General features: G+C 44.0%; 1 protein-coding gene across 6 annotated transcripts in view; it reads left to right on the top strand.

Annotated features, from left to right (window-relative positions):
• dync2h1 (dynein cytoplasmic 2 heavy chain 1) overlaps positions 1–24,608 on the top strand; it is a 996,931-nt gene that overhangs the window by 79,884 nt on the left and 892,439 nt on the right. For all 6 annotated transcript variants that reach the window (XM_085999037.1, XM_085999042.1, XM_085999039.1 and 3 more), the window contains 3 exons: positions 5,037–5,135; positions 10,281–10,420; positions 18,216–18,444. In XM_085999037.1, coding sequence (XP_085855163.1) covers positions 5,037–5,135; positions 10,281–10,420; positions 18,216–18,444 — 468 coding nt within the window. The remainder of the gene's footprint in view (positions 1–5,036; positions 5,136–10,280; positions 10,421–18,215; positions 18,445–24,608) is intronic.

Consider the following 24,608-nt stretch of genomic DNA (forward strand, 5'->3'; position numbering starts at 1 on the left):
TCTCTCTCTCTCTCTCTCTCTCTCTCTCTCTCACACTTCCAGTCTCTCTCTCTCTCACACTCCCACTCTCTCTCGCTCTCTCTCTCTCTCTCACACACTCCCACTCTCTCTCTCTCACACTCCCACTCTCTCTCTCTCTCTCACACTCCCAATCTCTCTCTCTCTCTCTCTCTCACACACTCCCACTCTCTCTCTCTCTCTCTCTCTCTCTCTCTCTCTCTCTCCCAATCTCTCTCTCTCTCTCTCTCACACTCCCAGTCTCTCTCTCTCTCTCTATCTCTCTCTCACTCCCAGTCTCTCTCTCTCTCTCTCTCACACTCCCAGTCTCTCTCTCTCTCTCTCTCTCTCTCTCTCACACACACTCCCACTCTCTCTCTCTCTCTCTCACACTCCCACTCTCTCTCTCTCTCACACACACTCCCACTCTCTCTCTCTCTCTCTCTCTCTCTCTCTCTCACACACTCCCTCTCTCTCACACTCCCACTCTCTCTCTCTCTCTCTCTCTCTCTCTCTCACACACTCCCAGTCTCTCTCTCTCTCTCTCTCTCACACACACTCCCACTCTCTCTCTCTCACACTCCCAGTCTCTCTCTCTTCCCCCCAATCTCTCTCTCTTTCTCTTCTCCCCCCAATCTCTCTCTCTCTCTGTCACCCCCGTCTCTCTCTCCTTCCCCCTCTCTCTCTCTCCTTCCCCCTCTCTCTCTCTCCTTCCCCCTCTCTCCTTCCCCCTCTCTCTCTCCTTCCCTCTCTCTCTCTCCTTCCCTCTCTCTCTCTCCTTCCCCCTCCCTCTCTCTCCTTCCCCTCTCTCTCCTTCCCTCTCTCTCTTCTTCCCTCTCTCTCTCTCTCTTCTTCCCTCTCTCTCTCTCTCTCTCCTTCCCTCTCTCTCTCTCCTTCCCTCGCTCTCTCTCTCTCTCTCTCCTTCCCTCTCTCTCTCTCTCTCTCTCTCTCCTTCCCTCTCTCTCTCTCCTTCTATCTCTCTCTCTCTCTCCTTCCATCTCTCTCTCTCTCCTTCCATCTCTCTCTCTCTCTCTCTCTCTCTCCTTCCCTCTCTCTCTTCCCCCCAGTCGCTCCCTCTCTCGCTTCCAACAACAACATGCACTCAAAAATGCCTCGGCACCGCCGGGCACCCCCAGCTAGTTTATATATATATAGAAAAGAGAGGTACCAACAAAGATGCTGGGGTATGATGGCATTTTGCCAATTCAAGAAACATCCATATCTTCCTATTCTCTGCTTTCTATCCACCACCTTGCCTATTAATATAATGACCCTATCCATTTATTTTAACGTAGTTTTTGCAGCAGGTATGCTCATTCAGTTTTCCCCTTTTGTTGCTATTTCTGAATAAATCAAATAAAACAACAATAACGTGTTTAAAAATATAATTAGACCACCTGACTACAGGAAACAAAGTTCTAGAAATACATTCATTCCAATTATTCCTTACATTTGAAAAGAAGTTTGAAAAGATTCAGTATCCAAACACATGCTGAAGAAAAAATGTCTGCCAGGGCAGGAAAACTATGCTTTATACTGAATATTATTTTCTTTTTTACCAATACGGCCACAGTAACTTGTATACCATAAAAAATAGAATTGGAAACACTGTAGTGTAACTTGGAGATTGTGCAAAGACTTACTCACTACAGTTGCCAAAATGTAATAATACATTTTAAATGCATGTCAAGCACACCAAAACTTCAGAATGTTTTTATGATTACCTAAATAATCATTCACCTTGGGCACCTCTATGGCTCAAAAGCTAAACACAACACATTGATCCCTGGTCTGTGCTGCATTAGCTTATATCAGCTAAGACAATTGGTAGGAGCACAAGAGTTGGCTTTCCTGTCGCTAGGCTGGGAGAAGAACAAATCAGCAGGGTTCCTATTCCTATCCATTGACCCTTCTTAAGTATGAATGTTCTCATCTTTCACCCGTCCCCAATGTTCCCACCTGGGTACAGTAGTTTAGTGGTTATATTACTGGACTCGTAATCCAGAGGCCTGGACCAATAATCTGGAGATGTGAGTTCAAATGGCACCATGGCAGATTGCGAATATGATTTTAGTTTGAAAAAAAATCTGGAATAGTTTCAGTGACCATGAAGCTATCAGATTGTCATAAAAACCCAATTGGTGCACTAATGTCCTTCAGGGAAGGAAAGCTGCCGTTCTCATCCGGTCTGGCCTATATGTGACTCCAGACCCAGAGCAATGTGGTTGACTCTTAACTGCCCTCTGAAATGGCCTAGCAAGGCACTCATTTGTATCAAACTGCTACAAAGAAGTATAATGAGAATAAAACGGGAAGGACCACTTGGCTTTGACCTAGGCATCGGATTTGGATGCGACTAAGGCACACCCAGCCCAGTCAACCCTGCAATGTCCTCCTCGCTAACATCTGGGGACTTGTGCCAAAGTTGGGAGAGCTGTCTCACAGATTAGTCAAGCAACAGCCTGACATAGTCATACTCACGGAATCATACCTATCAGCCAACATCCCAGATTCTTCCATCACCATCGGGTATGTTAGCATAGTGGTTATGTGGCATATGGACGAGTAATCCAGAGGCCTGGACTAATGATCCAGAGATATGAGTTCAAATCCCACCGTGGCAGCTGGGAAATTTAAATTCAGTTAATTAAATAAATCTGGAATAAAAAATAGTGTCAGTAACGGTGAAACCCCGAGACCAAGAAACTTTTGTATTGTTGTAAAAACCCATCTGGTTCACTAATGTCCTTTAGGGAAGGAAATCTGCCATCCTTACCTGGTCTGACTTATATGTGATTCCAGACCCACAGCAATGTGGTTGACTCTTAACTGCCCTCTGAAATGGCCTAGCAAACCACTCAGTTGTATAAGGTGGATCACCACCACCTTCCCATGGGCAATAAATACCTGCCTTGCCGGCGACGTCCACATCCCATGAACGAATAAATATATATTTTTAAAAATTCCTCGGAATGTCCTGTCCCTCCGACAGGACAGACCCACCAAAGGTGACAGCACAATGGTGTAGAGTCAAAAGGGAATGACCCTGGGAGTCCTCAACACTAACTCCAGACCCCATGAAGTCTTTCTGGCATCAGGCAAGGGCATGGGCAAGGAAACCTCCTGCTGATTACCACCTACCGCCCTCACTCAGCTGATGAAACAGTACTTCTCCACGTTGAACACCACTTAGAAGAAGCACTGAACGTAGCAAGGGCAAAGCACGTACACTGGTTGGGGGACTTCAATGTCCATCATCAAAAGTGGCTCGGAGTACCACCATTGACCGAGCTGACCGAGTCCTGAAGAACATAGTTGCCAGACTGGGCTTGCGGCAGAGGGAAAAATCTACTTGACCTCGTCCTCCCCAATCTACCTGCTGCAAATGCATCTGTCCATGATGGTATTGGTAGGAGTGACGACATCGCGGTCCTTGGAGAGACAAAGTCCTGTCTTCACACTGAGGACACCCTCCATTGTGTTGTGTGGCACTACCACCGTGCTAAATGGGATAGATTGGGAACAGGCCTAGCAGCGCAAAACTTGGCATCCATGAGGAACTGTGGGCCATCAGCAGCAGCAGAATTGTATTCCACCACAATTTGTAAGCTCATGGTCTGGCATATCCCTCACTCTACCATTGCCATTAAGTCAGGTGACCAATGAGGAGTGTAGAAGGGCATTCCAGGAGCAGCACCATGTGTATCTAAAAATGAGGGGCCAACCTGGAGAAGCTACACCAAAGAACTACATGCATGACAGAGCTAAGCGATCCCACAACTAACGGATCAGATCAGAGCTCTACAGTCCTGCCACATCTAGTCATGAATGGAGGAGGACAATTAAATAACTAACTGGAGGAGGAGGCTCCCTGAACATCCCCATCCTCACCGATGGCAGAACCCAGCACGTGAGTGGAAAAGACAAGGCTGGAGCATTCGCAACCATCTTCAGCCAGAAGTGCTGAGTGGATGATCCATCTCGGCCTCCTCCTGACGTCCCCACCATCACAGATGCCAGTCTTCAGCCAATTCAGTTCACTCCACTTGATGTCAAGAAATGGCTGAGCGCACTGGATACAACAAAGGCTCTGGGCCCCGACAACATCCCGGCTGTCATGCTGAAGACCTGTGCTCCAGAACTAGCTGCATCCTTTAGCCAAACTGTTCCAGTACAGCTACTACATTGGCACGTACCCGACAAAGTGGAAAATTGCCCAGGAATGTCCAGTCCATAAAAAGTAGGACAAATCCAATTACTGCCCCAGCAGCATAATTTCAATCATCAGTAAAGTGATGGAAGGTGTTATTAAGCAGCACTTACTCACCAATAACCTGCTTACGAATGTTCAGTTTGGATTCCGCCAGGACCACTCCGGTCCAGACCTCATTATAGTTTTGGTCCAAACATAGAAAAGGAGCTAAATTCCAGAGGTAAGGTGAGGGTGACTGTCCTTGACATTAAGGCAGCATTTGACCTGAGTGTGGCATCAAGGAGCCCCAGTAAAATTGAAGTCAATGGGGATCAGGGGGAAAAATCTCCACTGGTTGGAGTCAAACCTAGCACAAAGGAAGATGGTTGTGGCTGTTGGAGGCCAATCATTTCAGCCCCAGAACATCACTGCAGGAATTCCTCAGGGCAGTGTCCTAGGCCCAACCATCTTCAGCTGCTTTATCAATGACCTTCCCTCAATCGTAAGGTCAGAAGTTTGCTGATGATTGCACAATGTTCTTTTCCATTCACAATTCCTCAGATAATGAAGCAGTCCGTGCCTGCATGCTGCGAGACCTGGACAACATCCAGGCTTGGGTTGATAAGTGGCAATTATATTTTCATGTTATTTTTTAAATAAATAACATGTTAAATGAACAGTATTTTCTATTTAACTGTATTTTTTAAGATGCCATTCACACTATGGAAGTCATCTGACACCTTTGTCGAACTGCAGTTAAAAACTTATAACAAATAATTAAAAAATAAATTGGTAGTTACAAATTATATTAGTATTGCTATTGATAAGCGAGATCTTATCCTTGCAGATTGTAGCTCTTATGAACATTGATCTACTTCGCCAACAACAGCGATGGAAAGATGGACTGCAAGAGCTCAGATTTGTTTTCTCCACCCTTGAGTCACAGGTATTTTGAATGGGACATTTATGGCATTGTAGCTAGAACTTCAGTCATTCATAACAATAATTTGAATGGGTATGCATTACTTTGTCATCATATTTAGTTCAAGGAGATGTAGGACATTTTTTTAATATATTAATCATGTAATCAAACTTTACTTCAATATATGTACCAAAGTAATGGGAAATCATTCTTTTTATGGTAATTTATTAATTGAAAATGTTTAGTGAGCAATAAGTTGCTAGTACTATATTATACTATTCAACCCACAAGCTGAGCTTCTGATTCAATGTCCTCTCCATTACAAAGACTGCCTAATTCCACCTCCATAATCTCGCCTGCTTCAGCCCATCTGCCACAAACTCTTATCCATGCCTTTTGCCATTTCCAAACTAGACCATTCCACTACACACTCTCTCTCCTTTTCTCTCCTCACACACTCTCTCACACACACACACACACACACGCGCTGTCTCTTTTTCTCGCTCTCTCAAACTCTCTCACTCTCATTATTACAACATTAATTCCTACATTACAACAGTGACTACACTTCAAAAGGTACTTCATTGGCTATAAAGCACTTTGGGATGTTCTGAGGTCGTGAAAGACACTATAGAAATGCAAGTCTTTCTCTTTTTATCTCTCTCTATCTAACTCTCCATCATCTAGACTAGAGGCCAGGTTCATGGAGCAGAATGAAGATGAGCTTGGGCTTAGGTGGAGAGGGGAGTAGACATGACTACCATCCTAGAACAGTATATAGATGGACCCAGTTGGCAGAGCATAGGTGCCGACTCCAAAGGAATGGGGAGACTTAATGCTGAGGGAATGCTGGGGGATTGTGTGTGGATGTTGTGTCCAGAGTACGCTCAGGAGCAGAGAAACTGGACTGTGCTACACTGATTGCTTTCCTGCTTTTTCGCACCATCAGAATATTACATCCTGGTCCCGCAGCTGCTGACTGCTGGCTTCACCGGCATTTTACTATGATTGTTTATTATGTATTATACGGCTTCTGTGGAGACAAGAAATGTGAGGGAGGTGAAGTTGGAAGCGCAGAGAAGATGGGGCGGCAAGTATTATAAATGGCAGTAAGAAAATGATGGGAGGTTGGGAACTTATGAAGACATAGGCACAGGTCGAAATGATGGCTGGAAAGGAAGGTGGCGTGGGAGAAGACAGGGCAACGGTTCCATGGCGACAGACAAACCTAAGTATCTGAGTGGGGATAAAGGCTTTCTGGGCTTCCAATGGCACGGAGAGAAAAGCTTTAAAGAAAAAATAAACTTTGGAGCAAACTTTGCTCTAAGTAGCACCAATAAATATAAGAAACATTTTAGTTTATGCCGGCAGTTGCAGGAAGCTTGCGAAGGCAGCTAGGAAGCGCAAATTAGAAGGGGCAGTAGCTCTACATACTAGTTAGAGAGCGCAACGGTAAGTATAATAGTAAAGAGGGCATAACAAAATTATCTATTAAAAGTAATAGAAGCAGGTGTTACAATTTGTCTTAAGGAGGCCATTAAGGTCCGTTTTGAAGGAAAAATGGCAGCCGAATCGCTTTCGCCCGCTTCTGGCGGGTCTCGTGGCAGCTGCCATTTTGGGCAGGTTGGCAGTGCTGCCAATGACTGCACTCGCTGCAGATAGTTAGATTTGGCAGATTGTGACGTCAATGAGTGTGTTGCGTTCACTTGATGCCTGATCTGGCATTTTTGCCGTCGTCCCTCCACTTACTGGCCTATGTTAATCACACCCAGCTGACAAAGCGTTAAGTAGTAAGAAGGAGCCTCCAGCAGTACTATTTAAAGGAATCATCAACAACTTGCAGCTGAAATGGTTTTTCAGTTTGATTGGCTCTGTGTAACTTTCTGCAACTCTTGCAGCTTTCTAAACTTGTTTCAAGTTTGTGAGGTGTCAGGGAGTGTTGGTGCAAGTGGAGAACACCTTCATTCTCATTTTAAAGGCTTCTGCTCACACCACTTGCTCACAGTCATGGGGGGCTCTACTTGCAGTCCTCCTTACGCTCGAGTATCTTCAGGAGAGGGTCCGGAGGCAGCGAAGAAGAGAGGATGCGCACAGAGTGGGGTGGAGGAGGAGGGCTCTCAACAGGAAGCCTTACCCACCTGGGGTCTTCCGAGAGCACTTACCTCCATTTAATCTAGAAGTGTATTAGGAGACTCCGCTTCACCAAGGTGGTGGTCACAGAACTCTGTCACCGACTGCAACCAGACCTGCAGCCTCAGAGCACGGTGAACGCGGCTCTCCCAGAAGCCCTCCAGTCATCCTTCCAGTCTGCAGCAGGAGACATAGCTAACATCTCCCAGTTTGCCGTCCATCGCTGCAGCTGGAAGGTCACAGAGGCTCTGTACTCCAGAAGAAGGGACTACGTTGTCTTCTCTCTGAACAGATACAAAGATGGGAGGAAAAGCAGTGAGTGAGGAGGACATAAAAAACCTGCAAAAGGACATAGACAGGCTAAGTGAGTGGGCAGAGATTTGGCAGATGGAATATAATGTTGGAAAGTGTGAGGTTATGCACTTTGGCAGAAAAAATCAAAGAGCAAGTTATTATCTAAATGGAGAGAAACTGCAAAGTGCTACATTACAAAGGGATCTGGGGGTCCTGGTGCATGAAACACAAAAAGTTAGTATGCAGGTGCAGCAGGTGATCAGGAAGGCCAATGGAATCTTGGCTTTTATTGCAAGGGGGATGGAGTATAAAAACAGGGAGGTCTTGCTGCAGTTATACAGGGTATTGGTGAGGCCACACCTGGAATACTGCGTGCAGTTTTGGTTTCCATATTTAAGAAAAGATATACTTGCTCTCGAGGCGGTTCAGAGAAGGTTCACTCGGTTGATTCCAGAGATGAGGGGGTTGACGTATGAGGAAAGGTTGAGTAGGTTGGGCCTCTACTCATTGGAGTTCAGAAGAATGAGAGGCGATCTTATCGAAACATATAAGATTGTGAGGGGTCTTGATCGGTTGGATGCGGTGAGGATGTTTCCACTGATGGGTGAGACTAGAACTAGGGGGCATAATCTTAGAATAAGGGGCTGCCCTTTCAAAACTGAGATGAGGAGAAACTTCTTCACTCAGAGGGTAGTAAATCTATGGAATTTGCTACCCCAGAGAGCTGTGGAAGCTGCAACATTAAATAAATTTAAAACAGAGATAGACAGTTTCCTAGCAGATAAGGGAATTAGGGGTTACGGGGAGAGGGCAGGGAAGTGGACGTGAGTCTAGATTCGGATCAGCCATGATCCTATTGAATGGCGGAGCAGGCCCGAGGGGCCGTATGGCCTACTCCTGCTCCTACTTCTTATGTCCTTATGCGCATGTGGCTTTGCCAGGATAACGGGCTTCCCCATGGTGCAGGGCGCCATTGACTGCACACACGTGGATTTGCGTGCACAGCATACCAATCCTGAGATGTTCTGTAACCGTAAAGACTACCACTCACTTAATGTGCAGTTGTTATGTGAACACACCCAGTGCATCATGATGGTCTCTGCCGGCTATCTTAGCATCAGTCATGATGCCTTCATCCTGCATCAGTCCAGCAATCTTCCAACCACCACGTCAAACCCGAGGGTGGCTGCTCGGAGATGAGGGCTATCCACTCTCCACCTGGCTGATGACTCTCCTCCACAACCCCACCACTCCTGCCCAGCACTCACATAATAACAGCCATGCTGCCACCAGGAATGTCATCGAGCAAACCATCGGGGTGCTGAAGCAACGGTTCCAGTGCCTTGACCACTTGGGAGGAGCCCTCCTGTACTCACTGGAATGAGCGTCCCAATTCGTGGTGGTCTGCTGCATGCTTCACAACTTGGCCATTATGAGGGTGCAGCCCTTGCCACCAGGGATTGTGGGACCACCTCAGGAGGAGGGAGGCAGCAGATCCCTGTTCTGGATGGGCTGTCCATGAAGGTCTCATCAGACTCCGATTCCAGTGAATGAAACCCCACCTAGCGCCTGGCACTAATTCTCCAACTTTTCTACTGACACTGCCCATTCCTGGGCTATAATTAATTTCTCGCCCCTAATTCTTCATGTGACAAAATTGAGAATATATGCAGAATTCTTATAAAAATGTGCTCTTTCACTTTATTCTTACCTAAATTTGGTTGTTTAAAAGCTATGCACTTCCTTTTAGAATCTGAACTCTATGGAAATGTTGTATAGAAAAACTGCAGAAGGAGAAGCAATGACATTCATTGGTTGGGGAGCTAGGAGCAATATAAGCTGGATTTTTCCACAGCATAACTGTGTGTTTCAGAGCACTTGGCAACTTTGTTGTTGAATAAAGTACTAAAATGTAAATGAAAAGGAATAGGATTGAGTTGTCATTTAATAATTAAGGTTATCTCTACACAATCTTTACTCAGTATGAACATGTACTTTGGGTAAAAGTGTTGAATCTTTTTACTTGAAGTGTGTGGACGTTTTAAGAAGTTTAAGACATTTTAAGTTGGAATTCTTTTAAAATGTATGTTTTGATAACTTTGCAAGATAGGTTAATTTCTAATTTAATTGCACTATTATAATTGCAAGGATAACTTATTCATTTTATTCAGTACTATTGGAGTACTGCATTCAGGTTTGGGCATCAAATTTCAGCAAGGCTATATTGGCCTTGGAGGGGGTACAGCGCAGATTCACTAAAATGATACCAGGGTTTAAAGGGTTTTATTATGAGATCAGGTTGCATAAACTTGGGTTTATTCTCTTTAGGGGTGATGTAATCGAGGTATATAAAATGTTAAAGGAATACGATAGGGTAGATGCAGAGAACTTATTGCCTCTGGTGGGGGAATCCAGAACAAGAGGGCCGAATCTTGAAATTAGCTATAGGCCAGTTGGGAGTAAAATCAGGAAGCACTGTTCCCTTTAAGCTGTGCGGCCGCGCAGCGCTCCCGGGATCCTGCGGTAAGCCGGCTTTTAAATTGAAAAAACTGCGCATGCGTGGAATTTTTAATGGGCTGCGCAGGGATATGGAGCAAAAGTGGGTAACTGGAGATGTGGTACAGATCAGCCATGATCTAATTGAATGGCAGAACAGGCTTGAGGGGCTGAATGGACCTGCTCCTGTTCCTATGCAAACTGCCCATGTAACTTGGTGCCAACTTTACGTTTGAATTTTTTTTAAAGGGATTTCGTTCTGGTGATATGAAGGCATGGCGACAGCATTGGAATCATCAGTTGTACAAAGCACTAGAACATCAGTATCAGTTGGGCTTGGAAGCCTTGAATGAAAACCTTCCTGAAATCGTTGTTGAACTGACATTCAAGTAAGATATTGAAAATATATTTGGCAATATATTGTTTGAACTACATTTTTTTAGGTTTATTGAATAGCTGTGCTATTTTGATTGCAATTGATAATTAATATAATAGTTCTGAATATTATCAAAACAAATTTGAACAACCTTTATGGCTCTATGACCAAAAATGTCTCTGACATCTTTAGACTCGGTACAAACTCCAACTGATATGAGGTGGCCTCGCAGAGGGCATTTCACACCTCAAGGCTTTAGTGTGCATGATTGCCTCCTGAGTTATACTGACACGTTTGTTGCTGCATACCCAAACCTGTTTTGCATTGATTCGAACATGGTAATGTAAATACACCCTTACTTCTAGCAAAGGCTAATGCTTGTTGATAAATTACTGAATTATGTGGTAGGAGATATTGACACTTTGTTATTAACCTGCGTTGGGAGTCTTTTTTGCCTCTACTTGCTCACTAACTGGAGAAACGGCACAGCTGTTGGATCTGTAATTCACTGAACTCCAGGGTAGGGACCGCATTCTATATTAGGGAAGTAATTCAGTAATGCGTTGTAACATTTTGATGTTTGGACCAGAGAAGACCTTTGGTCCATCTAGCTTACTCTTCCAAATCACCCATTGGGTTCCTTATCGTGATTCTGGAACTAATAGCTCCCTATCCCCTTTATTAACTGAAATTTGTCCAGTCTTTTTTTTTTTAAACAACAACAACTTCTTTCATTTATATAGCGCCTTAACATCATAAAACGTCCTAAGGTGCTTCATAGGAGTGTTATCAAACAATATTTGACACCAAGCCACATAAGTTGATATTAGGACAGCTTGGTCAAAGAGGCAGCTTTTAAGGAGTGTCTAAAGCAGGAGAATGAGGTAGAGAGGTGGAGAGATTTAGGGAGGGAATACCAGAGCTTAGGGTCTATGCAGCTGAAGGCACAGCTGCCAATGGTGTGGTGATAAAAATGGGGGATGTGCCAAGAGGCCAGAATTGGAGGAGTGCAGAAATCTTGAGGGTTATAAGACTGGAGGAGGTTACAGAGATAGGGATGAGGCTGTGGAAAGATTTGAAAACAAGGATAAAAATTTTAAAATCGAGGCGTTGCCGGACTGGGAGCTAATGTAGGTCAGCGAACATAGGGGTGATGGGTGAACAGGACTTGGTGCAAGTTAAGATACAGGCAGCATGGTTTTCTGCTCCACATGCCTATCCTCATACTTAAATTGGGGAAAAAATATTTGCTAAATTTCTTGTTTTCCTTTAACATCCTTACTTTTACATTGCATTCCCTGAACCTCAAATCTTGCACCTGATGGACGAACGTTCCTGAATCCAACTGCTACAGAGTTCTGAAAATCCTGACAACCTCTATCATCTCCCCTCAGCTGCCTCTTCTCCAGAGAGCCCCAGGATAGATAATCTTTTGTTGTTACTCAGTCCTCAGTTCAGGAATAAGCTTTGTAGCCCTCCTCTGTACTGCCTCCAATAATTCTACATTTTCTTGTAATATGGATACCATAACAGAGCACAGTACACCAGATGCAGCCTCATCAAGGCCACATCCAATTTCAAAAATCACATCCTACTGCAAAATTGTTGTGTATGTAACCTGTTCCACCTTAAGAGAGCTTAAGCCTGTTCCACCTTAAGAGATGTACTACTTTCTCAGGCTGCTGTAGACGTAATACCGGGGGTGAACACACCGGTATATAAGCACTGTGCAGTAATCTTGTATTCAGTATAGTCCCTACCTCCAATCAGTAAAGACCTGTTTTTATTGTTACTCATTAGTCTGTGTCTTAATTAACTAAATAATTCACAGACTTAACACTGGCGACGAGTCAGGTTCTTACCCTGCGGCAGTTATTCCACGGCGGTTGAAGAGAGGTTTCAAACCTCACCACCCCACTGGAAGCGACAGGCATTAGGACCCTGAAGCCTCCATCAGCTTGTGAACCGGAGTAGAAGACAGGGCTGGGGAAGACAGAGGTACAGGGCGATAGCGATCGGCAGATAAGGGCCGGGCCGCTTTCAAATCGATCGCATCTGCGATAAGGGCGCGAGAGCCGCTTCGAGCGGGAGGCGTTTCAAGCCAGCGATTGCACTCCAAATAAGGGCCGAGAGCCGCTTCGGTCGGGAGCCGCTTCGCGATCAGCGATCGCATAAAAGATAAGGGCCGCACTCGGGCTTACAGACAGCGTCGGGGGACGGGTGAAGACCGCCAAACGCGGGAAAACCGCCATCTTGGGAGCGGAGGACGACGACAAAGAGCGGGAAGCTGCCATCTTGTGTAACATAAAATTCCAACAAAATTGTAACAATGCCTAAACACGGGAATATTGGCACCTTTGATAGTGACATCGAGGATTGGGCCATATATGTAGAACGAGTAAAAAATTATTGTAAGGCCAATAAAATTCGTGAGCAAGATAAAGCACTAACATTATTAAATTTAATGGGTGCGAAGACATACGGGCAATTGAAACACCTGTTATCACCAGATGAACCGGCGGATAAGACGTTCGATGAGATTGTTACTGTCCTGAAAGATCATCTAAACCCCACGCCGCTGATGCTAGCGGAACGATTTAAATTTTACGACAGAAGGCAACTACAGAATGAAAGCAATGCTGAATATTTGCTGGAATTGCGTAAATTAGCGAAACATTGTCAGTTTGGAACGGGACTGACAGATGCACTACGAGACAAATTTGTGTGTGGTTTATTTAAACAAGATACACAAAAGCGACTGCTCAAGGAGAATGAGCTGACGCTTGAGAAGGCGGTCACTATGGCAGCAGCACACGAAGCCGCAGCGAGAGGCACGGCAGTAATGCAGCTATGGTCACCGGAGCTCAGTGCACACAAATTGGGTGTGAGTTCTGTTAAATGTTATCGTTGTGGAAAGACAACGCATGATCAGAACCAGTGTTGGTTTAAAAACCAAGAATGCAGAACATGTGGTAGGCTTGGACATATAGCTAGAGTATGCAGGTCAGGGAAGAAGACCAGCAACAAGAAGTCACCGCAAGGGAAATACGCAAAGGTACACAAGGTGGCCGAACAGGAGTCCGATTCAGACGCTAGCAGTAATGAACTGGCTGGCTTAAGCAGTATTGAACTGGCTAGCTTAAGGGTACTCAACGTTGGTAAGGGTGCAGACCTCCAGACAATTTGGGTTACTCTTCAGATAGAAGGAGTCCAAGTAAAAATGGAATTGGACACTGGATCGGCATTGTCGGTCATGAATAAGAAAGATTACAGAAGGTTATTCCAACATATTCCCCTACAGGATACGGAGATTATATTGACAACCTACACGGGGCAGAGAGTGTACCCCATCGGGACAATAAAGGTTGCAGTGGCCAACAAGGGCGAAGGAAGTCAAATAAGGGACTTATATGTGCTACCGGAGGGAGGTCCACCACTACTAGGCCGGGAGTGGTTTAGAAACATAAATATGGACTGGCATTCGCTAAAAGCCATAAAGAGTGCGAACTTGGTGCAGATAATCAGCCCAGACTCTAGAACTGATGATGGTAAGACCAACCCATGTGCAAAAGACAAAGTTTCAGCACAGAATTCCACTGAGCAACAACAACATAGTTTAACAGAGAATTCTGAGTCTGTCAAGTCTACTGATATGCACATTTTTGAGGGACACTGGGCTCGAACTCAACTCCATTTCAAACTACAACAGCAATTAGAACAAATGATTCGCCGTTTTGAGCAAGAGATGAATGAAATAAAAAAGTTCTTTGTTACAGAGTGGGAGAATCTGGAAAGGCAACAGAAGCAACTGATGGAGAAAATGGAGCAGGAGCACACCAACCATCTGCGCGAGGAGGCCGAACGAATCAAAGCTGATTCAGGTTCTGAAGGTGCGTGCCATAATCTGGTGTCAGAAGAGTTAACGGTCAGCCAACTCCTTCATATGCTGAGGGACAAGACTCTGAAATGGGAAAAACTTGAACACGAGCTGCGATCTTCAAAGGAAAAGGGTTCGGAGCTCTCAAAAGTCATTGAGATGGCTGATGTGACGACACAGACTGAAACGACTGCAACAGAGCAGCCATTGGATGCCAAAAGTACGCTGACTCACGTCAATGTAGAACAACAGACCGCTGAAACAGCTGCTCCGGTAGAGGGATTGCATAGTCCGATCAATCAATCTCCAAAGGAAGTTGAAGTATTAAAATCACAAATGAGGTCACTAGTAAACGACTTGCTGAAAGCCCAGAAAAAGCTGGATGCAGAGGTACACATGAAGAAGTCTCTTCAGGAAAGATGTCTGGATTTGGAACAAGAGCTGGCTAACGTCCAGCTGGGTATGGAGGAAATAGACGACCCTCTCACTGGTCTAGCTCAGGACGACACCGAATATTACCATGACCTGGTGGACGACACCGAATATTACGATGTCCTGTCCTGCCCAGCTTGTAACTTCGACTCCCAAAGTGCAGAAATCATGGAGGAGCACCAAAAGTCTACGGAACATCGGGAGAAGCTGGCTCTACGACGGAAACAGGAGGAAGAGAAGGAGGAACTGCGCATGCAGCTGACAATGGAGCCCAGAGAGTCTCCAAGAAGCAGAAAAGGAAAAGTAAAAACAGAAGATGACCCATCTGAACCATTATCACCTCTACCAGATCACACACGTGGTCCCTCCGAACGGAGCCAAATCAGTTCGGAAGTTCAAGCTGTTAAATCCATGAAAGGACTATTGAATGAGTAACGTGAACCGACTACACCACAGAGATTGAATCTGTGAACTGTTTTCGGCAGAGACTGAATCTGTGATATGTTACGTTAAACATGAAGTTATATATGTATATATGTTATTACGTTATGTTAAATGGGGGGGATGACTATAAAGCTAAGAAGGGAGGAGTGTTGTGTATGTAACCTGTTCCACCTTAAGAGAGCTTAAGCCTGTTCCACCTTAAGAGATGTACTACTTTCTCAGGCTGCTGTAGACGTAATACCGGGGGTGAACACACCGGTATATAAGCACTGTGCAGTAATCTTGTATTCAGTATAGTCCCTACCTCCAACCAGTAAAGACCTGTTTTTATTGTTACTCATTAGTCTGTGTCTTAATTAACTAAATAATTCACAGACTTAACAAAAATCACCTCCTTTGACTTACAAGTCCTACCTTGTGATGTACATATATAATGCCCTTGTTTGGCAAAGCAATAATAAAGGAGAGGAACAGTAGGTAGCCAGTCATCTCTGGGGTCTGCTGATTAACAGCAACTATATATTTGCATACAAGATATTTGATAGACAATGGGCCGGAATTGGCGGTCAGCGGTGAAGCAAAGGCGTTCGCCGCTGGCTTGAAGAAAGCTACCCACAGAGATCTTGCGAGGCGATCTCTGTGGCGAGAAGTTTGCCTTTTTCGACGCGTAATTGATTTCAGCGCTCTGTAGTGGGAATTCCCTAGAGTGATGCTGCTGTGACATCAAAAAGCTGTCTAAGCAGCCAATCACATTGCAGAATTCTCACAGATGGGGAACCAGGAAATGTGAAGCTGCTTTTATCTGGACTTTTTAAAAACGTTACAGAGAGCAAAACAAAGATTGGGGCTCTCGCATGGGGATAAGGTAGAACCTGAAATAATGATGAACAAACTTTAAAAAAAAAATCTTTAAAAAAGTACTGTAGTTTCTTTAAAATTAAAATTAGTTTTTCAGGGCCAGAACATTTGTTTAGCAGTCAATATGCTGTTAAAACCCCAGTTACATCTAATCCAACAAGGCTTAACATTTAATGGGGTACAGGAAACTGTGTTATCTGGAGGCTAAATGTCCGGCAAGCTCGAGCCACCGGCAAAAATCAGGAGCCGTTTCCTTAGGTTTTTTTTCTTTTCGTTGCTTTTTTCTCAACAGTCAAGCTCTGCAAGGTCTGTAGCTAAGCAACAGCTTCAGCTTGAGATGCTACAGAGGCGCTTGCCGACTGTTTAGAAGCTTTGTTGATTCACACGGAGCTGAAAATCTCCGTATGTTTCAACATCAGCGCTGGTGTGTCCGGCAGTTTTGAGGGAACGGCAACAGCTCGGTCCCGTCGGTGCCGGATAGCACAAAGTTTCCTGTATTTAACATCAATATTACTGCGGAAAAGTCCAAGTTTTCAGAGGTTTCACTTATTTCACTGATTACACTGATTACCGGCTATGGCGGGGTGAGTGGGGGGGCGGTGGTGGTGGGGGTCCAGAGGGGCCACAGTGCAGCCAGTGTTGAAGCAATGAATGACTGACGGCGCAAGCTGTTAGTTTGTGTTATTACCTACTGCAAATTCCATTGTATTACTGAAGTTACTGTTTCCATAGGAATTGCAATTGGATTTCACTAGCAATTAGTGACCGTGACAGGTACTTCAAATTGTAATCCTAAGTTATAAAGAGACTTTGCACTTTTTTTAATCTTTTGAGATGTTTCTTTGAGTGAATCTTCAAAGTACTGTGATTAATAGAGGAATAAATATTCCCACTTAACTTCTGAGCCATAGGTACCGTATCAAACTGCGAGTGACTGCTGTGGAAAATGGTCTGAAAACCTGTGATAAGCTTCAAAGTACTGGATAATTAACATGTTATTCAATGGTATTACTGTTTCTGTTGATAATGACTGAAGGTAAATATCAGCGACTTGACACTGCTTGCAGAATGCACTGCTATTAATCTGAGGTCACTGTCACAAGAAAGCAAGTTTGACCTGGTATGAATTTTTGAATAACTAACACAAAAAAGTTGTTGGTGATTTTTTTTTAAATGCAAAGGATTGTCACAGATTCTGCTTAAGATTTTTCTGGTTAGAGTCTTGAGCAGTCTATTTTATTAAGGAGCAGCATTGAGGCTGTGCACGAGGCCCTGAGGCAGTCAGGTGCCCCGAGTGTATCCAGTCCCCATAACCGGTTGCTACTGACAGCATTGGTCAGTCCAAGCAGGGTGAACTCTCAGCCTAAAGTACTCTGTTTCTGCACAGCTGGTCTGTATGAATCCTCCCCATCAGTGGCGAAGTCATGGGCGCCGTTGGGTCTGTGCAACCCATGCAATTGGAGAGTCAGGGGCCCCGAGCAGATCCAGTCCCCCCCAAAAAACCTTTGCGTGAGCCCCCCCCCACCGTAAGGCAAATGCTGCCTGGTCTTAGTTTTAATTGTCCAGGGATATGATTGGAGAATGATCACAACCAGTGGTTTGGGGCTAATGGTGTTAGAGTATGATAATTGTTCTGGATTTACTGTGTTTAGATTTCTGCTGTGTAGCACAAACAACTGCTACCCTTAAATTATCTTCCATATCAGAAAATCCTGTTCATAAAACTGTGCCTCCATATGTGGTGAAGTAAATGTGTAGCACCATTTTTATGAAAGTCAGCCTAAAAATGGTGCTTGAAGATTGTAGAAGCTCCAGCATGGTTAGTGTAGTGTATGTACCTTTAAGAGGAACTATGTTTTTGAAGCCCCTGTATACTGTAGTACCAGTAGTGACCACTCGGGTATATAAGCCTGTGTAGCGTCTGGTGTTGTTAGTTCACCTCCAGACTTTGTTCAGTAAACACTTGTTAAATCAACTCCTGCATTCCGTGTCTCCATTAACACACGGATCTCACAGTTAGCAGGAGATATGGTTAATATGTTGAGTTGTACATTGTCCAGTTATGTACATCTATCTGTACTTTTTGACTAATGCTAAACAAAAGAATACATGCAGGATATTTTGAATTTGAGGTTTGGTTGGTTCTTGTATGCTACACTGTATGGAATAACAATTTCTATTTCTTTATTCTGTGCAGACAAGGAAGGCTGCAGTTTAAGCCTCCATTTGAAGAAATGCGGGCAAAATACTACAGAGAAATGAAGAGGTTTATTTCTATTCCAAACCAGTTCAAGGGTGCAAGTGAACCGGGGGAAGAGCCTATCTTTATTGTCATGATAGAGAGAAATGCAAAAGGTTTTGTCACTGTTTTTAGTAAAGCAGAAGATCTGTTCAAACGCCTGGCAGCGGCATTGGACAAGTTTCAGGTAAAGCTGTTTGCCAAGTCAAGCTAATTTTGATTTCTAATTTGAAAAGTGCTGTTGTACTTTATAGAATCATAGAATGATACAGCTTGTAAGGGGGCATTCAGCCCATTGATCCTGTGCCGGCTCTTTGAAAGAGTCATCCAATTGTTCCTACTCCCCTGCTCTTTCCCTGTTATCCAGCAAATTTTTTCCCTTCAAGTATTTATCCAGTTGATTTTGAAAGTTACTATTGTATATGTTTCCACCACCCTTTCAGGCACTGCATTACAGATCATATCAACTTGCTGTGTAAAAGAATTTCTCCTCATCTCACCTCTGGTGCTTTTGCCAATTACCTTAAATCTGTGTCCTCTGATTACTGACCCTTCTGCCACGAGTAACAGTTTCTCTTTATTTACTCTTATCAAAACCCTTCATGATTTTGAGCACCTCTATCAACTCTCCCCTTAATCTTCTCTGCTTTAAGGAGAACAATCCCAGCTTCTCTAGTCTCTTAACATAACTGAAGTCTCTCATCCCTGGTAACATTCTAGTAAATCTCCTCTGCACCCTCTGCAAGGCCTTGACATTCTTCCTAAAGTGTGGTGCCCAGAATTGGCCACAATACTCCAGCTGAGGTCTAACCAGTGTTTTATGAAGGTTAGCAGAACTTCCTTGCTTTTGTACTCTATGCCTCTATTTATAAAGCCAGGGATCCCGTATGCCTTTTTAATAGCCTTCTCAATTTGTCCTGCCACCTTCAAAGATTTGTCTACGTATAGCCCCAGATCTCTTTGTTCCCTTTTAAAATTGCACCATTTAGTGATACAAGTCTTGTGTTTAGTGTGCATCAGTCACACATCAGCATGCCACATTTAAGTGTATATCACACTTGCAGCCGATTGATTGGCTCAAGTATATATAATCATACACCAGCAGTAAATCATTACTGTACAGCCTAACAATGAACAAGTTTTTAAAAAATAAAGAGAAGGCAACTAGTAATTTCCTCCTGATTTCTTTTGACTTGAGCAATGATTTACAAGCAGCTGTTAGTTTGCTAACTTTTCTTAGCAACAGCAATTAGCCTCTCATAATGTCCGTATTCACAGCAATGAAACTTTGTAGCCTTAAAGCATTAGTCCAGCATAAACACAGCTTCATTTTAGAGATAGAATGATGCATTGTGTATTATATGTTATATAATGCTTTTGTTATTGAAAAACAGTGTATCCTCTGATTTACCATGAGCAACATCAAGGGAGGTCTGCTAATTTTATAGTTATCTTTAAATGTCTGTACTTTCAGGAGGCTTACTATGATACTTTGGTTGTAATTGTGATACCTGATTATATTCCTTCTTATCACAATATTTTTATTATATCACCATTGATGCTATCAGGTTTTCACTGCACTGGAAATATTGGGTGGTCTTGTCGTTAAAATGGGAGACCATTTAACACACAACTAGAAGATTGAGGGTTTGAGTGTCCTGACTGCCTATCACTCAAATGTGCCTCTTCAGAGGGATGGGAGAAATGCACCTGGTTAGATAGAGCTTCATGTAGAGGCAAAGCTTTCTGCCTGAGGAGTGGAAAAAAACTAGCATTTGAAAAAATAACATAGATCTAATGAGCGTTGATATAGCCATTAGAATTTTGGAATGAACCAGCACCTGCAGTACATCTACCTAATCCAATGTAAATGATGAATTTTGCCCTTCACACTCATCCAATAGGAACAAACACGGCCTTGGTAGGCTTGTTAACAGGAGTATTTTGGAAACATTACAACATAGCTAGATGTGGATTCCAACTGAAATCTGAATTGCCGACAGAAATTTTCAGAATGAATTGGGCCCAACTGTCTGATATAAATACAGTATTATTTCAAATCAACAATAACTTGAAAAATGTGCCTATTGTTTAGAAGGATGTCTGAGTGCTTTACAGGAGGGGAGGAGGCCATATATCAGGAGATTGGAAAAGATTCTGGGGAGGAGGAGATGGGAACAACAACTTGCAATTATATAGCCCCTTTAATGTCATAAAACGTCCCAAGGCACTTCACAGGAACGTAATCAGACAAAAGTTGACACCGAGCTAAAGGTGGAGGTACTGGGTCAGATGACCAAAAGCTTGGTCAAAAAGGTAGGTTTTAAACAGCATCTTACAGGAGGTGGAGAAGTTTGGGGAGGGAATTCCAGAGCTTGGTGCCTAAATGACTAAAACCATGGCCACCAATAGTGGGGCAAAGGAATAGAAGGTTGCATAAGAGGCCAGAGTTGGAGGAACGCAGAGTTGTCCTAGGGTTGTAGGGCTGAAGGATGTTAGAGATAGTGAGGGGTGAGGCCTTGGAGGGACTTGGACATGAGGATAAGAATGTTAAAATGGCATTGGACAGGTTGAACACAGGGGTGATGGGTAAGTGAGACTTGGTTAGGATATGGGCAGCAAGAGCTCAAGTTTATAGAGGATGGAGGAGGGAGGGCTTTAGATTCCTGAGGAATTGGAACCGTTTCTGGGGGAGGTGGGACCTCTACAAGCCAGACGGGTTGCACCTCAACGGGAACGGGACCAATATCCTCACGGGAGGGTTTGCTAGTGCTGTTGGGGAGGGTTTAAACTAGCTTGGCACGGTGATGGGAGCCTAAATAGAGTCAATAGGGAGGGAAGAAAAACTGGAATTGAAAAACAAAAACATAGAAAGTAAATTGGAAGGACAGAGGAATCAAGGGCTAGATAGTAGTCAACAAGGAGGTTTGTCTGTACTAAATGGTATATACGTCAATGCAAGGAGTATAGCGAACAAGGCAGATGAGCTGAGGGCACAGGTAGATACTTGGGACTATGATATTATAGCTATTACAGAGACGTGGCTGAAAGAGGGGCAGGTATGGCAGCTCAACATTCCTGGTTACAGGATTTTCAGACGGGATAGAGAGGGAGGTAAAACGGGAGGGGAGGGGTTGTGGTATTGATTAAAGAAACTAATACAGCTGTGAGGAGGGATGATATGTTGGAGGGATCATCAAACGAGGCCATATGGGTCGAATTGAAAAACAAAAAAGGGGCGATCACACTGCTGAGAGTCTACTACAGACCCCCAAACAGTGAGAGGGAGATAGAAGAACAAATATGTAGACAAATTTCTGAGAAGTGCAAAAACTATAGGGCAGTAATAGTAGGGGATTTCAACTACCCCAATATTAACTGGGATAAAATTAGTGTGAAGGGTATAGAAGGTGCGGGATTCCTAAAATGCACCCAGGAGAACTTTTTTAGCCAGTATGTAGCCAGCCCAACAAGGGAGGGGGCGGTTCTGGACTTAGTTTTAGGGAATGAAGCTGGGCAGGTAGAAGGCGCATCAGTGGGGGAGCATTTTGGTGCTAGTGACCATAATTCTGTTAGATTTAAGATACAGGAAACTTTTTTTTATCCGGCACCGACGGGACCGATGTGGTGCCGGTTCATCAAAAATTCCGGATAACCGAAAGCTATAGTAAAAGATACAGAGCTGAGAGCTCCGTATAAAGCAACAAACCCTGTTGCTTAGCAACAGGTTCAGAACAATGGCCACAAGTTCCAAGCGTCTCTGTAGCTTAGCAACAGCTGCAGCCACACCCTTGCACAGCAACAGGTCGAGGAAGGCAAGTAATAAAACTTACCTGAACCTACTCCTGAATTTTGCCGGTTAACCGAGATTTCCGGTTATTTAGGTGCCGGTAAATCAAAAGTTTCCTGTAGTTATGGAAAAGGACAAGGATTGACCAAGAATAAAAATTCTAAATTGGGGAAAAGCAAATTTTGCTCAGCTCAGAGGGGATTTAGCCATAGTGGACTGGAAACAGCTACTTGAAGGTAAATCAGTGTCAGAGCAGTGGGAGGCATTCAAGGACGAGATCCGGAGGGTTCAGACCAAACATGTGCCCTTAAAGAAAAAAGATGGGACTAACAAATTTAGAGCCCCCTGGATGTCTAGAGACATGCAGGGTAGGATAAAGAAAAAAAGGGAGGCGTATGACAGATACCGAGAGCTAAATACTCCAGAATCTTTAGAGGAGTACAGAAAGTGCAGGGGTGCAATTGAAAGAGTTGGAATAAACGGGTCGTTTTCCGACTGGCAGGCAGTGACTAGTGGGGTACCGCAAGGATCGGTCCTAGGACCCCAGCTGTTTACAATATATATTAATGATCTGGATGAGGGAATTGGATGTAATATCTCCAAATTTGCAGATGACACAAAGCTGGGTGGAAGGGTATGCTGTGAGGAGGATGTCGTGAAACTCCAGTACGATTTGGACAGGTTGGGTGATTGGGCAGAAACATGGCAAATGCACTATAATGTGGATAAATGTGAGGTTATCCACTTTGGTGGCAAAAACAGGAAGGCAGATTATTATTTGAATGGCAATAGATTGGGAGAAGGGGAAGTGCAAAGAGACCTGGGTGTTCTTGTGCACCAGCCGCTGAAGGTAAGCATGCAGGTGCAGCAGGCGGTGAAGAAGGCAAATGGTATGTTGACCTTCGTAGCAAGAGGGTTCGAGTACAGGAACAAGGATGTCTTGCTACAGTTGTACAGGGCCTTGGTGAGACCGCACCTTGAGTATTGTGTGCAGTTTTGGTCACCTTACCTGAGGAAGGATGTTCTTGCCATGGAAGGAGTGCAGCGAAGATTCATCAGGCTGATACCTGGGATGGCAGGAATGACGTATGAGGAGAGATTGTGTCGATTGGGCTTATACTCACTGGAGTTTAGAAGATTGAGAGGGGATCTCATCGAAACCTATAAAATTCTGTCAGGCCTGGACAGACTAGATGCAGGAAGGATGTTTCTGATGGCCGGGGAGTCCAGATCCAGGGGTCATAGTTTAAGGATAAGGGGTAAGCCATTTAGGACTGAAATGAGGAGGAATTTCTTCACCCAGAAAGTGGTGAACCTGTGGAATTCTCTGCCACAGAGGGCGGTGGAGGCCAGTTCATTAAATATATTCAAGAAAGAGTTGGATATATTTCTTAAGGCAAAAGGGATCAAGGGATATGGGGAGAAGGCAGGGACAGGGTACTGAATTTGGATGATCAGCCATGATCTCATTGAATGGCGGAGCAGGCTCGAAGGGCCGAATGGCCTACTCCTGCTCCTATCTTCTAAGTTTCTATGTTTCTATGTAAAAATGATATTAGGAAAGCAAAGAGAGAGCATGAAAAATTCTTGGCAAGTAAAATCAAGGAAAACCCAAAGACGTTTTATAAATATATTAAAAGTAAGAAGATAACTAAAGAAAGGGTAGGGCCTATTAGAGATCATGAGGGTAATCTGTGTGTGGAGGTGGGAGACGTTGGTAGGGTTCTTAATGAATACTTTGCGTCTGTTTTCACAAAGGAGAGGGGCGAAGCAGACATTGCTAATGGGGGGGGGGAGGAGTGTGAAATATTAGATGAAATAAACATAGTGAGAGAGGAAGTATTAAGGGATTTAGCAGCTTTAAAAGTGGATAAATCCCCAGGCCCAGATGAAATGTATCCCAGACTGTTAAGCGAAGCAAAAGAGGAAATAGCAGAGGCCCTGACCATCATTTTTCAATCCTCTCTGGCTTCAGTTGTGGTGCCGGAGGACTGGATGACTGCTAATGTTTAAAAAGGGAGAAAAGGATAGACTGAGTAATTACAGGCCAGTCAGCCTAACCTCGGTGGTGGGAAAATTATTGGAAAGAATTCTGAAGGACAGGATAAATCTTCATTTGGAAAGACACGGATTAATCTAGGATAGTCAGCATGGATTTGTTAAGGGAAGGTCGTGTCTGACAAACTTGATTGAATTTTTTGAGGAGTTAACAAGGAGGGTAGATATGAGGGTAGTGCGTTTGATGTAGTGTATATGGACTTTAGCAAGGCTTTTGATAAGGTTCCACGAAGTTAAAAGCCCATGGGATCCAGGGCAAAGTGTCAAGTTGTATTCAAAACTGGCTCGGAGACAGGAAGCAAAGGTTAATGGTTGATGGGTGTTTTTGTGACTGGAAGGCTGTTTCCAGTGGGGTTCCGCAGGGCTTAGTACTAGGTCCCTTGCTTTTTGTGGTATATATCAACGATCTTGACTTGAATATAGGGGGTATGATTAAGAAGTTTGCAGATGATACTAAAATCGGCTGTGTGGTTGATACTGAAGAAGGAAGGTGTAGGCTGCAG

This window comes from Somniosus microcephalus, chromosome 10, assembly GCF_052327205.1.
Source record: "Somniosus microcephalus isolate GS21.2 chromosome 10, FLI_Smic_1.0, whole genome shotgun sequence".
NCBI classification, from domain to species: domain Eukaryota; kingdom Metazoa; phylum Chordata; class Chondrichthyes; order Squaliformes; family Somniosidae; genus Somniosus; species Somniosus microcephalus.